We start from the raw sequence: 17,278 nt of genomic DNA, 5'->3' as shown, positions 1-17,278 counted from the left end.
CAAAAAAACGTAAAAGCAGAAATTTGAAATTGCAATAAAAAAATAATATTTTTTTTCGAGAGGGGGGTGGGGGTGGGTGGTAACGGAAAAAGTGAAATTTGAAAAAAAAAAACCTTTTTTTAGAGAGGGGATGGGGTGGGTTGGTGAGGGTAGGGAAGGTTGAAAAGGAGTTTTGGAAAATGTTTTCCCTTCTCTTGATAAGGAAAATATTTTTCTCCAATTGAAGGAAAATGAGTTCATAAGGAAAATATTTTCCAAAACATGTAAGCCAACCAAACATTGGAAAATTGAAAAATATTTTCCTTCATACCAAACACACCCTTAATCACATAAATCTCAACTGTTGATCATCTTGGATGGTAATCAAGCTAGAAACTACGAAAATATTGTTTAACTCCAATCCCCGTGGATACAAAATTTTACTCTACTATATGTGATTAGGGAGCATAATTTTAAATTGTGTTTTGCGCTCGTCAAATTTTGGCGTCGTTACCGGGGATTGGCAATCAATAGTGTTTGAAATAGTTTGTAGTGCTAATTCAAGAATTTTTCTTTTCTTTTTTTCTTAATTTTATTTTTCCCTTTGTAACGATTGGTGTTCTTTGACTGTGCGCAGGTTAGAGGTTTTAGATTGGTGCATGACTCGAGCTTCTAAGAAAGAAGTTCAACCATACGAACCCGAGATAGACAACTGCGACACTGAGGAAGGAAAGAAATCTCATCGAGATGTTAGAAAGGGTTGGGCAATCCTCAACCAAAGAAACCATGGTGGAGACCATAATGATAATGTGGATTTGGCTGCAAGAGAGGCAGCCTAACAACGAGAAAAAGTTGCACGGGATGCTGAGGAAGCAGCTGTTAGAGATGCACAAATTTTATGAAGAGGAGAGGGCTCGGAGAATTTCTCAAAATTAACCCTTGGATGCAACGCAGTTCGAACATATAGCTCTCAGTGCTGGGAGATCACTTGGCGATTATGCTTGACCGGTCTACAACCAAGGATTATCAAGTGTTAGACCACCTCTCATTGCAGCTAACAATTTTCGAGTTGAATCAAGGGTTGCTTCAAACCCTTCAAAACTGTTGTATCTTCAGAGGGAAGATGAACGAAGATCCAAACAAGCATCTAATGGACTTCGAGGAGATTATGAACACCTTTCAATACAATGGTGTGCCACAAGATGCAATTTACTTAAGGGCATTCCCCTTCACACTCAAAGATGATGCAAAGCTATGGCTTCGAAGCTTGCCTACGTGATCGATTAGAACATGGGATGAGATGACCAGAAAATTCCTTGATAAATATATCTCATAAGCTAAAACGGGCAAGTTTAGAAGAGAAATCCATAACTTCTGCCAGAAGGAGACCGAAACTGTTTTTGAAGCAAGGAAGAGGTTTAAGGAGATAGTTCGAAAGTGTTAACACAACGGAATTGATCTCTGGATGCAACTCCAGGACTTTTGGGATGGATTGACACTAGGTTCGCATAGAACATTGAGCAATGCAGCTGGAGGCCCGTTGATGAAGAAGACTCCAGAGGAGATAATTACAATTCTTGATGAGTTGTCTGAAGATGCAAATCAGTGGCCCTCTGAAAGTGCTGAAAGAAGAAGATCGACTGGTGTTCACCAGGTTGATGCTAACACATCTGTGCAAGTACAACTTGATGACATGGCCAAAGAAATACGGAAGCTGACCTTAGCCTCAATACATAATGAGCCTTACACAACTTGTGATATATATGGAAGAGGACACCCTACTCATGAGCGTCAAGCCTCAACTGAGGAAGTGAATGCTGTTGGAAATTGTAACTTTAATGCAATGGGTCAGAGGCACCCTGGTTTTTCATGGAGTTCACCTAGGGGTACTTCAAATGCATGGCAACAGAATAACCTCAGACCCCAGGGATAAGTAGCTCCTGATTTTATGAATCAATAGAGGCAGAAATTTCAGCCTCGACAACCCACTCAGTCAGGCATGGAAGATCTCATGAAGGCCTTCATTATCAAAACTGATGAGAGACTTGAAGCTCATAGCTCAGCTATCAAAGAACTGGGCACTGGTTTTCGAAACCTGGAAAGATAGGTTGGGCAGCTAGCAACAATATTGTTTGAGAGAATTCCAGGTACTCTTTCTGCTGATACTGAAAGAAACCCCAAAGAAATAGTGAATGTTGTAACCTTGAGAAGTGGACAAGTGTTAAAAGATCCCACCCCAGTCCAAAAAGATGGGGAACTCGAAAAAGAATGTGGGGAGCAGCTAAAAATTGAAGTTGATAAAAAGAAGAAACGCAAGAAGGGAGATGAGAAAAAGAAAAAGGAAGGAAATTCAAGAAGGAAGGAACTAGAAGAGAGCAAGAATATGCCTTCTTTACCTTTTCCCCAAAAACTATATAGAGAAAAGCTGGACAAGCAGTTGGAGAAGTTTTTGGATATGTTGAAACAGGTTCATGTGAACTTACCATTCACATAAGTGCTCTCACAAATGCCAGCTTATGCCAAATTCTTGAAGGAGATCCTGACAAAGAAAAGGAAGATAGAAGAGACCTCAGTGGTCAAGCTCACGGAGCATTGCAGTGCAATCTTGCAATACAAACTCCCACAAAAGTGTGGAGATCCAGGGAGTTTTACTATACCTTGCTCTTTAGGCACTATTAATTTTGATAAGTCTTTATGTGATTCTGGTGCCTCAATTAACTTAATGCTCTGTCTATTTAAAGGAAACTAGAGAACGAGATTAGAGAGATAAGATCAGCACCAATATCTTTACAGCTGGCAAACAAAACGACTCTGATACCTGAGGGGATAGTGGATGATGTTTTGGTTCGGGTAGATAAGTTCGTCTTTTCGGTAGATTTTATAGTGGTGAAGATGGAGGAGAATAAGGAGGTCCCCCTCATCCTAGGAAGACCATTGTTAGCAACGGGTAAAGTGATTAGATATACACGAGAGAAAACTCATGCTTAGAGTGGGTGAGGAGATTGTGAATTTGAGATGAACGTAGCAACTAGGGTGAGAAAGGAGAAATCGGCTGCAAGTGTTGAGTGGAAAGTGAAGAGTTCGAAAGAAAAGGCTGTAGTGAGTGAGAAAGATAAGTTTGGGGTGTACCCCAAGAAGGCTGAGAAGAAGCTGTCGGCATAGATAAGTGCATTAGTTCGGGCACGTTGAATGGAGCCTGACTTTGACTCAGACCTCGACTAGATGTTCAGGGAAGTTTCCTTTACCTTATGTTTTTTAATTGTGTGTCATGGGAACATGCCACAACATAAATTGTGGTGTGGGGATATTTGTATGTTGTATGTACATTAATTTTAGTTTCTTTTTGTTAGTTGTAGTAGTTAGAGATTTTTTTTTTGGAAAAAACCATAAATTTTTTAAAATTTTCAATTTTTCCCGACGATGGATATCATCGACAGGCTTCTTGAGGGATTAAAGTCGAAAGAAAAAAAATAAAAAAATTTCTTTTGTAGGTAATGTAATAATTTTCTTTTGCTTTTTCTTTGTGTCGCAGTTCTTTTCCAAGGGTTTTGTTTGAACCTGGTGTAGTTAGTTTTTACTTTTTTGTTAGGAGTGGAAACCTTGTGCTACGATTTGAAATGGAATCAATATCTCTTAATTGTGTTATACCTGAAGAATAGTGAGTGCTTTAGTTGTGACACTTAGGCTCAGTTTTTGACTCTTGTGTAATTACCTTAAAGTATATGATCTTAACATTGTTTAAATGCTTTGACTAGAGGTTCTTGATGAGTCCAATCTTGAGTGAGTTATGTGCCATGCGTGTGTGAGAGGTTTTGTTGTATTCTGTGCATTGCATTTGATGTCTAGAACTTGCCCCATGCATTTGCAAAGCAAAATAGTAGTTTTATTCAGTCTAGGAATTGATATAGGCATTTCTTTGTTGAGTTAGACATATGCCTTTACCCACCTGATTGTTATGAATCTTAGTTAACCCCTTTGAGCCTGTAATCCTGTTCTTTGGCAACCACATTACAAGCCTTACCCATTTGTTTGAATTGACTTTATAGTTGAACCTTGTACCTCTCTTGAGCACTTGAATTTGTTATGAACTTTGTAAAAGTTGAAGTGTGGGGTGGTTGGGTGGGCTTTTGAGTGGAACTAGTGAAATAAGGAGAAAGGTGCACTGTTTTGAAAAAATAATAGCCACTTGAATTGAGAAAGAGAAACAAATAGTTGTATTGTTGTGAAAAATATTCCTTGATAAGTGGTGGATCTTGATGTAATTGTGCTTAACGAAGTAGGGAGCTAAAGTAAATTGATGTGAAGGTGGAGTTATGGTCTGACATAAGTGTGGGGTTTGGAACAATGAATTGTGTGTTTTAAAGTGCTTAGGGAGGTGTAGTTGCTCTTATATCCAAATGTATCCTACCTATTTCGCTACCTACATTACAACCAAATGAAGTCCTACTTGATCCTTGACTAAATGAGCTCAATTAGTAGAGTAGTACACTACGGGAAAGCCTATGGTACGTCTTTTGTGGCATATGAATGATTTTTTAGAGTGAGCGAATTCTTTCTATCTTGAGTTTCCAATTGATCTTAATTCCTATTGTGTGTGGAACTACTCTCTTTTGTTGTGTGAGGGCACTTGATTCATGAAGGAAAGGTAATGTCATTGACCTCTATGTTAGACTAAGTGAGCGAGTTGTGAATAATGTGTGGTACTTGTGAGTAAAATCTTGAGGTAAAGATGTTACACTATTGTGCTTACTCTATAAATATTCTTGGTGTGATGAGTTAGGAGAATTGTTAAAAAGGTCGTGTCTTTATTAAGTGTAGTTTGTTGCTCGAGGACGAGCAATGGTTTAAGTGTGGGGTGTTGATGGTAGGCTATAATTACATATTTTAGTTTCTTATTGCACTCTAATTTACTGCATTTTAATTGTGTTTGAGCTTTAATCGCTAGTGTTTTGTACTTATTGTGTGTTTTATGCCTCGTAGGAGTGATTCCGAGCTATGTAGATGTTACAGAGCTAATTTGAGCTATTTGGAGCTTTGAAGTCTAAGTAAAAGCCCAAGGGATTAAGCCAGGATCGTGTTCGGGGGTCGAGAACCACATCTGGATATCAAAAATCAAGAAAAAATTTGGACTCTGAGAAAAGTCCACAGCCGCGGCGCTCCGCCTGCCTATATTTCTGCTGCCTTCAAAATGCAAGATCCTTGATAAGTCCCACTACAACCCCGCTTGGCACGTTGCCCCATGCGACTCGCCTATGCAATTTTTACAGAGTAAATATCCTATTTTGGCTAGGAAAAGGGGATTTTGTTTAGGCTCGACCCTACTTGGCATAAATACATGGAAAACGTTATTTTATGGACTTTTGACACATCTTAGACCTAAAGAGTCTAAGGAGGAGTTGGATAACAAAAGCACAAGGAATTCATCATTCAATCCTCACTCAAGACACGAGTTTGAATCGTTTTATGTTTTCTTTACTTTAAACATATTTGTGATGTAATGCTTCATATCTATGGAGTATTTCCCTTTTGGGTTTGATGGATTTGGTGTATTGATATTTATTTGTGGATTATAGCTCTAGTTTTATGTATTGAATCGTTTTGGATGTCTTAATTATTACATCTATACTCACTTGTTCATGCAATCGAGAGAGGCATAACTTGTGATATCTTTCCATTATATTGTTGGTTGAGTTAATTAATTCTTCTTAGTAATCGAAAGAGGCTAGTTGAATTGTTGATTAAACCTAGTTAGGAGAATAATCGAGAGAGGTGACCAATTCACTACGAATTCTTGCATATCTTCATAGAGCTTAAATTTGTTCATCTTGTAAGGTTGAGACTTAATCGAGAGAGGAGTTTCTTCTAAACGTTTGAACTAATAATTGAGTTTAGAAGTGAATTATCTAGAGTTAGATCCCAAATATTTGTCTTGCACCTATCTATCAAAACCCTATCTTCTCCCATTGATAACCTTCTTTGCTCATTACTTGTGTCGATTGTGATTAGTCAATAGTTTAGACTCTTAGTTAATTTTAGTTTTAGTCAAATAAATCTTAACTGTTGATCATCTTGGATAGCAATCAATCTAGAAACTATGATAATAGTATATTACTCCAATCCTTGTGGATACGATATTATAATATACTATATTTGATTAGCGAGCATAATTTTAAATGGTTTTTTGCACTCGTCATAGGGTGACTGCCTATGCATCGTACTAGTTGAAGCCCCATGAGAAGAATTATCTAGTGCATGATTTGGAGTTGACAACTATTGTTCACACACTCAAGATTTGGTGGCATTACTTATATCGCATGTATTGTGAGGTGTATACGGATCATCGGAGTCTTCAGCATCTGTTTAAACAGAAAAATTTGAACTTGAGGAAGCAGAGATGGTTGGAGTTATTGAGAGATTATGATATCACTATTTTTTATCTTCCGGGGAAGGCTAATGTGATGGCTGATTCCTTGAGTAGAAAGGTGGAGGGTATGGGGAGTTTGGCATTAATGTAGCTATAGAGAGACCTTTGGCTTTGGATGTTTAGGCTTTCGCCAACAGATTCGTGAGATTGAATATTTGGAGCCTAGCAGAGTCCTTGCTTGTGTTGTATCTCAGGCATCCTTGTTTGAGCACATTAAGGCTCATCAGCATTATGATCCATATTTACTTCTCCTTAAGGACACGGTGCAGCAAGGTGGTGCTATGGAGGTGGCTATTAATAATAATGGTGTGTTGAGGCTTCAGGGTCAGATCTATGTTCCTAATGTGATGGTTTGAGGGATTTTATTCTTGAGGAGGCTCACAGTTCGCGCTATTCTATTCACCTAGGTGCTACGAAGATGTATCGTGAGCTGAAGTAACATTATTGGCGGCAGAGGATAAAGAAGGACATTGTGGGATATGTTGTGTGGTGTTTGAATTGTCAGCAGGTCAAGTATGAGCATCAGAGACCGGGTGGGTTGCCTCAGAAGCTTAAGCAACCGGAGTGAAAGTGGGAGCGCATCATCATGGACTTTGTGGTAGGGTTCACGAACATTAAGGAGATTGATGACGTTTGGGTAATTGTGGACAGACTGACCAAGTCTGTGCATTTCATTTCAGTCATGATTTCCTACACTTCAGAGCAGTTGGATAAGATATACATCATGGAGATTGTCCGCCTGCATGGTTTGCCTGTTTCTATCATCTCATATCGCGTCACTCAGTTTACTTTGCATTTATGGAGAGCGGTTCAGCATGAGTTGGGCACGCAGGTTGCGTTGAGCACTGCACTTCATCTCAAACGGATGGTAATCCGAGCGGACCATTCAGTTTTTGGAGGATACGTTGAGGGCTTGTGTTATAGATTTCAGAGGCTAGTGGGATCAATTTCTTCCATTAGCGGAGTTTGTATACAACAACAGTTACCAGTCGAGCATCCAGATGGCTCCGTATGAGACCTTATATGGGAGACGATGTCGTTTTCCAGTTGGTTTGTTTGAGCCTTGTGAGGCTAGATTGTTGGACACAGACTTGGTTCGTGATGCTTTGGAAAATGTGAAATTGATTCAGGAGCGTCTTTGTACAGCATCGTCCAGGCAAAAGAGTTATACTGACAGAAAGGTTCTTGATGTAGCTTTCAAGGAGGGTAAGAAGGTTCTTCTCCTAGTTTTGCCTATGAAGGGCGTGATGAGATTTGGGAGGAATGGCAAATTGAGCCTTTGGTAAATTGGTTCATTCCAGATGTTAGAGACAGTTGGTGAGGTGGCCTACAGAGTTGCTTTACCACCCAGCTTGTTGGGAGTTCACCAGTGTTTCATGTTTTAATGCTTCGAAATATTATGAGGATCAGTCACACGTGTTTTATTTCCCTTCAGTGCAGTTGGATGAGAATCTGTCTTACGAAGAAGAGCCGATGGCCATTTTGGATAGGCCATTTTAGAAGCGAAGGTCTAACGATATTGCATCAGTGAAGATATAGTGGAGAGGTCAACAAGGAGCCGACTTGGGAGACCGATCATGATATACGGAGCATATATCCTCATCTTTTTGATATCCCAGGTATGATTCTAAACCTGTTCGAGGATGAACGTTTGTTTAAGAGGGAAAAAATATAATGGCCCAGTCGGTATTTTTGTGTATTTGAGCCCTGATTCCCCATTTGATACTTTTTGGGTGCTTTATTATTATTTTATGACAGGCGAGGATGGTTGGTTTGGTTCTGGGAAGGTTTTGGAGTGAATTGAAACAATTAGTGCCATTGTTGGAAGCTTAAGTTTGAGTTGATCAAGGTTTGACATTTGTTAAACAATCTTAGATTCGTATTTAATGGTTCCAATAGGATCGTATGGTGATTTTGTACTTACGCGTATGGCCGGATTTGTATTTGAAGGTTCCTAGAATGACTTAACTCTATTTGCTGAAAGTTGGCAGTTTGAAGGTTTGGAAGGTTCATAAATTTGACCGTGAGTTAACTTTGAGGCTATCGGGTTCAAATTGTTGTTTCGGGACTTAGAATATGTTCATTTTGTCATTTGGGACTTGTATGCAAAGTTTGGTTTATTCCGAGTTGGTTGGGTAGGAATCAGACGCTTGGTTGTGGAATTTCAAATTCTTGAACTTGGAAGCTTGCATGATGCGTTTTGGTATTTGATTCTTGGTTATGGATATTATTTTGATATTTTGAGCTTAAGAAAGATTTTTTATGAGGTTTATATACTTGTATGGATGTTTGGTACGGGGCTTGAGGGGCTCGGGTGAGTTTTGGACGAGTTTCAGATTGAGTTTTGAAAATTGGAGATTTCTGGTGCTGCAGATATCGTATTTGTGATAGTCTGCTCGCATTTGCGAAGTTTGCATTTGTGGACTTCTGATTGAATTTGCAAAGGGGTGATGTGAAGGCCATCTTTGTATTTGCGAAGCTGGTGTCCCAATTGTGACATCTACATTTTGGAAGGGTGCATCGCAATTGCGACGCCTAGTCGCAGTTGCGGGGCTCCTGGTCGCAATTTCGAAGACTGCTGCTCAGGGACCAACTTCACGTTTGTGAGCCTTTGCGTTTGCGAGGGTCGCATTTTCAAATCATGGTAGCATTTTCAACTTCCGCAGCTGATTATTAGGAAGCAATTTTGGGACTTAGAGTCTTAGACCCATAATCTCATATTTTGAATCGTAGACTTAGAGAGGGGCGATTTTTGAAGAGGATTTTCACACAAGACTTTGGGATAAATGAATTTTACACATTTCTACCATTAATTCAACAACCTACATGGATTATTAACACCCAAATATGAAGCTTTGAGAGAAATGTGGGGATTTATCATACAACTTAAGAAAATAAAAATTGAGGATTTGGATGTCGATTTGGACTTGATTTTACCTACTCGGACTCGTGGGGTTATGGATAGTCGAAATCTACCCCATATCTTAAGTTTTGATCGTGTGGGTCCGGGTTGACTTTTGTTGACTTTTTTAGAATTGAATAAAGATCAAAGATTTATTATTTGGAATTGATTCCTGCGGCTTTGTTTGATGTGATTGAGTTGTTTTTGGCTAGATTTTACTCATTCGGAGGCCTAATGTTAAGAGTTGAATATATTCATGCCACTAATGTTACACTATTGGCTCATATATGCTAGCTTCCACTAACGGAACCCAACTACTAGCAAATTTTGCCACGTGACATCATCTAAACACTTCATCATTTACCATTCCCCTCCCCTCTCATGCCCCCTTTAAGAGTGGCATATATGAGCCTTTTTGATTAAGTTCAATGGCATTTTGAGATTTTTTATTGAGTTCACTTATATATTTGAGCCTCTTCTGAAGCCACAACTACGTCCTAACCATTGTAGCACCCCAAATTTTACCATGAAAATACATACTCTTAATTCACACACTCATACATATTTTTTATACCCAGCTATACCTCATTAGTGTACTCTCTATTAAACACATGTTTTTTTTTTTTGTCAAAATAAATTTTATGTCATTTTCCCAAGCCATCACAATGTCCAAAACACTGTAATACTCCAAATTCCACCATGAAAATTACATACTTTCAATAAACACTCAAATGTACTTTCCATACCCAAATACACCTCATTAATGCTCTCTTTTAAGCTCGTCTCTTCTTTTTGTTAAATAAATTTTATGTATTTTTAAATCTTTTAAAGAGCTAATGTACGGGAAATTTTTGAATGAAATAAAATAGGATCAAATTCATAGTCCAATTAAATTAAATAAGAGAGTATAATTTTTCCATACAAAATAATAATGTTATAATACAAGGGACAAACTTGTCCTTATAAGTTTGTTACATAAAAATGTAAGGTATAAAATTAGCAAAATTTGAGGTTTTATACAGAAATATAATTCTAAAAGGTTGAATATCATGCATCGAATAATTAACAAAATTTGTTACCTAATAGTGTTATGTAATATAAGGAATAGGAAAAAGACTCGAATATGCCATTGGACCTAATGAAATGGCTCATTTATGCCACTCGCAAAAGGGGTTGAAAGAGGAGGGGGCTGATAGGTGATAAAGGTTTTAAATAATACCACGTGATAAAATCTGGTAATAATAAGATTCCAATAGTGAATAATGGCATATATGAACTAATAGTGTAAAGCTTATAACAAATGGCATAGATAGGTCACTTATTAAAGTCTGATGACATATTTGAGCCATTTCCACTTGCAGTACTCGGCGTTTGGCTTGAACACACAAGTACACAAATAGCCCTAGATAATTATTTTCTTTCCACGTTATCAGTTTTTAAAACGCTAGGTATAAGTGCTTTACAGCCCAAAAAATATTTGCAATCTCTTCCTCTTGTAATTCCAAGTCCACTCGTGCCAAAGAAAAGTTTGGTCATCCACACTTGCAGTCACCAACCTTCACCTTTATCGCTATTAATTCTGTTTTCCTTGTGTGCATATACTAGTTCTTGACACTACTCTCATAGAACACTGATACATGTCAGCTCTTATACTAATTCTTGACACTACTCTCATAGAACACTGATACATGTCAGCTCTTATTCTTCAGCATAGAGCTTTTGACCAACTAGCCTCACTTTTGCAGTTGGCATCTCCAAAGCTTACACAGCTCGACAATAAATCATTTTAAGTCCTTGACTACCAAAATGCATCACAAGAAGAGGAACAAAAACCTTACACTAGTAAAAATTTGCAGATAAATATTGAGAATATCATTGTTCTTATTTTAATCATTTCTCCAGATCTAAGATGTGTTTCGCTCTTTGTTCAATAGATTGTTAAAACGTAAAAGTATAATTTTGCCTGATATTGCGATTCTGTTGTTAAAGATAGGTATCCTGCTGCCCCATTTTAGGGTTGGTTAATGTTCCATCGATTGGAAACATCTTCCCAAACAATAACATTACTTGACCCGGGAAACTTGAAAAATAAAGTCTTTAATTCAATGCAAAACTATCTTGTACAGATTTAAAAAATCTAATTAACCGTACAAGATTGTCAATGGCAAGCTTACCCCCATTAATTAACAAAGCTATAGTACGATAAAAATAACAATTCAGAAAAGCAAACAAATTCTACCCATTTCTGAATTTACTTCTCAGAGGAGTTTGGTCCTCTCTTCTTGCCAAAGCCAACAACTGCAAAAATAAACATATTCAAATGAGAAATGCGAGAGTACCAGTGAAAATTCACATATAAGATGCCAACCAATTAGTATCGTAGTGACATCAACAGAATGTTCTATTCTAATTTTACAACAAAGGCATTCTAATGCAAAATTTTCAATAAAGCTATCTTAGGATAGGCATAGAACGCCATAGAGGGATAATGTTTTACCTTGGAAATCATTTTCAAATGTTTGATTGGGTATAAAAGTAAGTACTAACATAAAGTATTCGTCAAACGTGAAGATGGGGTATGCAAAAAATGTTCTTGTGGTAATTTTGATCTATAAAGGCTGACAACACATCCAGATATTAGCTGTAACAAGTAATACAGACTCAGGACATTTTCCCAGATTGGTTTTTCAACAGCTCAGGTAGATCACACACACCAGAAACTTTAACATTTGGTCACTAAGTCTACTTACCCAGCTTAAAAAAATAAACTTAGTTCTATTTAATCCTTCAAAATTTCAGACAAAGGAACGTAATAGCTTTTACTCTTAGTCATTCTACAAGCATTCCACAAATTGTTCGTTGCAAAAGTTCAAGTCTATGAAACTATAGAGCAAATTAATTTCATCTTCAATTAAAATATAACTAAAGGTTTGAAGAGATCAAAATAATAGAATTACCAGCAGTAACGAAACGCCTATTATACTGCATCCTTTTGTGTGCCCGGCCACGGGGCTTCTTTTTCTTATCTTGCTTGGCGACTTTGGGTGTTTGGCCTCTCACCTTACCAGCACGAGCCAATGATCCGTGAACCTTTCCTGCACAAACAAAAATCTCACCAGATTAACCGCAAAACCTTTACGAACAGAGACTTTAGAATTATGGGGCTGAGCTTACCCATGGTTGATTTTTCAGATCTAGAGGAGCAAAGCGTAAAAGATTTTTTGGGGTTAGGGTTTTCTAGGAAACTTTATAGGAGATTCGTCTACAAGTTGGGCTATTTGCTTTTTGAGCCCTGAAGGACTTACGGTCCAATACTTCAGTGATGGGCCACTTTAGAAGTTATTCTCGTAAAAATAGCACGGTATAGCCAGTTTTTGAACTGATCAATCAAAAATAGCCAGCGTTTACCAAGTCAATAAAAAATAGCTACTATTTTGCTGTAATAGAGACCGGTCCAGCATAATATACTGGAGTTCGGTGCACTTGTGTATGAACTCCAGTATATTATGCTGGACCGGTATACTTTGCTGGCTCCAATATAATATACTGGAGACTGGAGCACCGGTGCTCCAAACTCCAGTACATTATACTGGACCAATATACTTGCTGGAACTCCAGTATATTATGCTGGAACTTCCATCATATTATGCTGGAGTTCCAGCATACTTATTCTGAAAACTCCAGTATATATGCTGGAGTTCAAAGTATACTTATGCTGGAACTCCAGCATATATATTGGAGTATTTTCTGGGTTTTGGACAGTGTTTTGCTCAAATTTATCATTTATATAAAAGTGGCTAAATTTCGATTACTTTGAAATTGGGCTATTTTTGAACGACCAGTTGTAAATCTGGCTTTTTTAAAATTTACCCTATTCCCTGGAAAATTAACGTCAATACGGATGTGGAATTGGGTGGGATGGCCACTTTTTAGGCCTGCTAGTTTTTAGACAATATTTGAAATGTAATGAAACAATATTCATTCTTTAATAAGAAAAAAATAAATAAAAATAAGCTACCTAAGACACATACAAAAAAAAACTCCAAGAACAACTACTGGAGTTTGAACATTTATCAGTTCAAAACCACATAATATATTCTTGGAATTCTAAAATTCCCATATAGGTGAAACTTCAACACAGTATACTGGAGTTTGAAACTGTTAAATGTGAAAATACAGCATGCGTGTTAGAGTTCGCAACAATTCTCAAATTTATTCTCTTAGTTTAATCATTGGTAGCGGCGAACGTAGAATTTCTGGATTTGCAATGTACTAATTGTATTGGGAAAAATTGTATTTATATTGTATATAGGTGACGGGTCATGACACGTAGACTAGTCAAACAGTCAAAGAATTATAGGTTGGTTAACAGATACGAGCAACAACAGATACGAACAAGTTAAATGGAGAGGCGCGAGCAGTCATACAAGTAATTCAACGCTCGTACCTATTCAAGACATTTAAAGTGTCAAAGATGATGAAGAATCAAAGGAATGAATCTGACAGCAAAAAAGAGCTCAGATACGCATTTTAATGAGTATTAAATACTGGAAACGTTAGAAAATATGTACTTAATGTATATGATTGCATAACTATATATATTTAAATCATTAATTGCTCATAATAGCTTATTTAAACAAAGGTAAGGCTTGTATCCCCAAAATAGCTATAAAAGGGGAAGGAACACAATATGTAGTGACAAGAAAACACTATTGGAATATACTTTGATTTACTTGCTTTATGATCAATTTATTTACAAATTTCTTTCTTCTACATACTTTCTGATATTCAGTAACCGTATTCTTCTATAATTCTAGCTTTGACTAAAATCTATTTTTTGGTTAAACAAATATTGGTTCCTGTTACCGGGAATCTGATAATCGATTATATCTCAACTTGATCTTCTTTGTTGTATCAACCATGTCGAACAACAATGACAACATCCAAGGAAACCAAGAAAATCAATCGAACCAACAACTTCAGGGAGATCTGCGAGACAAAATGCATTAGTTCCTTCTCCACAAGGTTCACCACGACGATCTCGTGAAGGAACTCTGAAGGATCTCACACAGAAGAACAAGTTCAATTTGAGAATGTTGAAGATATGGATGATGGCTTTACAAAAACTTATCGCTACTCAGGTCAACAAAGCTTTACAAGCTTTTTTTAGTCAATTACCTTGCTGCTCCACCCACACCTACTCCAAATAACAACACTTTGGAGAATCCTCGTTGGATGGTTAATTCAGGCAGCGGTGAATCCCCAATGAAAACACAGAGGGAGACCCAGGTAATCCAGTTAATTTGTATTTACAAAATCTAGTACTAACATTGCAGGAACAGCTTAAGGAGCAAAGTGACTGCATAGAACAAATACTGGAGTACTACCCGTGATCAAGGGGGGTAGATATAGATAAATATTTCAATAAGCCCTGGAAGCAAGTGCCGCTCCTTTCCCAATTCCAAAGAAGTTCAAGATGCCCCCTGATATTCCAAAGTATGATGGGACAACAGACCACGAGATCACGTTACTGCATTTACAACAGGTGTCAAGGGCAATGATTTGACTAAGCAGAGATTGAATCATCTTGGTCAAAAAATTCGGTGAAACACTCACTAAAGAGGGCACTAACATGGTATTCTCTTTACATGAAATTCTATATTCTTTTGCTGAGCTTGCAGATTTATTTATCAAAGCACACTCGGGAGCTCAAAAAGTTGAAAAGAGAATGAAGACATCTTCAAAATTAAGCAAGGAGATTCGGAGTTGCTTAGAGAATTCGTGGACAGATTTCAACGGACAGAATGACGTTGCCACAAGTACTGACAATTGGGCGGCTATAGCCTTCACCAGCAATTTGAATGAGAAGAGTTCAGAAGCTACGAGAGACGTCAAGGAAAGCCTTCGAGAATTCTCCAACAACAACATGGAATGATGTCTACAACAGATACAATACAAAGATGGGATTGAAGAAAGATATTATTTTACGATATATAAACAGAAGAAAAAGTAAGCTCAAGGCGTGTTGAAAATGAAAAAAGATCTGGTAAAAACGGTACGGCTTTAGATGGACCTGGGGGAAGGACTCACGGTTAAGGCAGGATAATCAAAGGTACGATCACAAACCTAGAAACAGGGAATCAGGCTCCTCATCAAGGTTCGGGAATGATCGGAGCACACACGGGTCACGAGATGATAATTGAAGTCTAAAGGCAAGATTCGGTGGTTACAACTTCAACGTAGGACCTCTGAACTCGTAGCTGTTTTAAGAAGCATGGGAGATAAGGTACGATGGCCAAAGGAGATGAGATCGAATCAAATAGACGAAATCCTGATGATTGGTGTGAATTTCACAACGATCACGGGCATAAAACAGCAGATTGCAGATTTCTGCAGGGTGAAGTTGATCATTTGTTAAAACAAGGGTATCTCACCGAGTTATTCAGTTGAAAAAGGTAAACAAGCATACATGAAAAATAGGCAAGAGCCTCCAAAACCACCTTCACCCAAGAGAACTGTCAACGTTATAAAGGGGGTGTGAAGAGATCAATGATGTATCATATAAAAGGTTTCAAAAGTAACAATTACCCACGGGAAGCGGCCTTGACATGTCTTGGAGGAGAAAATATTACGTTCGATGATGCAGATGCCGATGGTCTATTAACTCCACATAACGACGCACGTGATAATATCTTTACTTGTACATGTACACTAACGTGAAACGAGTTTTAATTGATCCAGTTAGTTCTGTGAATATTATTTTTGATACGAGTATTGCGTGAGATGCAAGCTGAAGAAAAAGTAATACCAAGGCACATAACTCTATCTGGGTTTGATAATTCCAGCGTCGTTTACTAAAAAGGACAGGTAACGGCTCACCACATTTGCTGAAGAGTTATAAAGACACAAAGTTCCAGGTAGTTGACATGGAGATGACTTACATATGATTCTTGGGAGACCATGGTATCCCGAATGGACGCTGTTCCTTCAACTTTGCATCAAGTCATTAAATTCCAACGCCATAGGGAATTTGTCAAATTCAGGGGAGATCAACAGACATCTAGGAACATCAACTTCGTGACAGACTCAAGCACGAAGGGTGAAGAAAAATAGCAATTACAATAATTCATTGAGATAACATAGCATCAACCTCAACTGAACGAGGCAAACAGATGTATATTCAAGGCCGATTCCATTCAAGAACCAGAGGAAAATAAAAAACATCAAAACGACGATAGAAGAGCTGGAGGCTGTGGTTTTGTTTATACACTGGCCAGAAAGAAAGTGTATATAGGAGCTACTTTAGCCGGAGGTTGAAGCGTAAGTTAATTGAATTTTTAAAGCTAACACAGACTGTTTTGCTTGGTCCACTACTGACATGACAGGTATATACCACCGGAGGTGATGACTCATAAACTAAATGAAGATCCTTCATATCCTCCAGTCAAGCAAAAGAAAAGAAAGCAAGGAACTTTCAAGAATCAGGTGATTCAAGAAGAAGTCCAAAAATTGCTAAAATTGGTTCAATTCGTGAGGTAAAATATCCTAACTGGGTTAGCTAACCTGTTGTGGTCCTAAGAAGAATGGTATATAGTTGGCGTATGTCTTGTGAGATTAGATCTCTCTAGACTCATAAAGCCTGCCCTAAAGATTCTTTTCCACTGCCACACATAGATCAATTGATTGATGCAACTGCAGGTCATGAACTACTAAGTTTTTTAGATGCATATTCAGGGTATAATCAGATTAAAATGGATCCAGGAGATGAAGAAAAAACTTCCTTCATAACAGACAGGGGGACTTACTGTTATAAAGTAATGCCCTTTGGTCTAAAGAATGCAAGAGCAACATATCAGAGGTTAGTTACCAAAATGATTCAAGAGCATTTGGGAAAAACTATGGAGGTATATATAGATGATATGCTTGTTAAAACTCAGCATTCAGGAGATCATATATCGCATCTATCTGAAACC

At 37.8% G+C, this 17,278-nt stretch overlaps 1 protein-coding gene across 1 annotated transcript; it reads right to left on the bottom strand.

The window, feature by feature from the left end:
• Positions 11,387 to 12,585, bottom strand: LOC109233368 (40S ribosomal protein S30). Its single transcript, XM_019399220.1, has 3 exons — positions 12,480 to 12,585; positions 12,263 to 12,400; positions 11,387 to 11,603 (listed from the first exon to the last, which is right to left on the bottom strand). The coding sequence occupies exons 1-3, from the start codon at positions 12,481 to 12,483 to the stop codon at positions 11,557 to 11,559; spliced, it is 189 nt and encodes a 62-aa protein (XP_019254765.1). The 5' UTR covers positions 12,484 to 12,585; the 3' UTR covers positions 11,387 to 11,556.

This window comes from Nicotiana attenuata, chromosome 10 (assembly GCF_001879085.1).
Source record: "Nicotiana attenuata strain UT chromosome 10, NIATTr2, whole genome shotgun sequence".
NCBI lineage: Eukaryota > Viridiplantae > Streptophyta > Magnoliopsida > Solanales > Solanaceae > Nicotiana > Nicotiana attenuata.
This window is presented reverse-complemented; position numbering and strand designations above follow the sequence as displayed.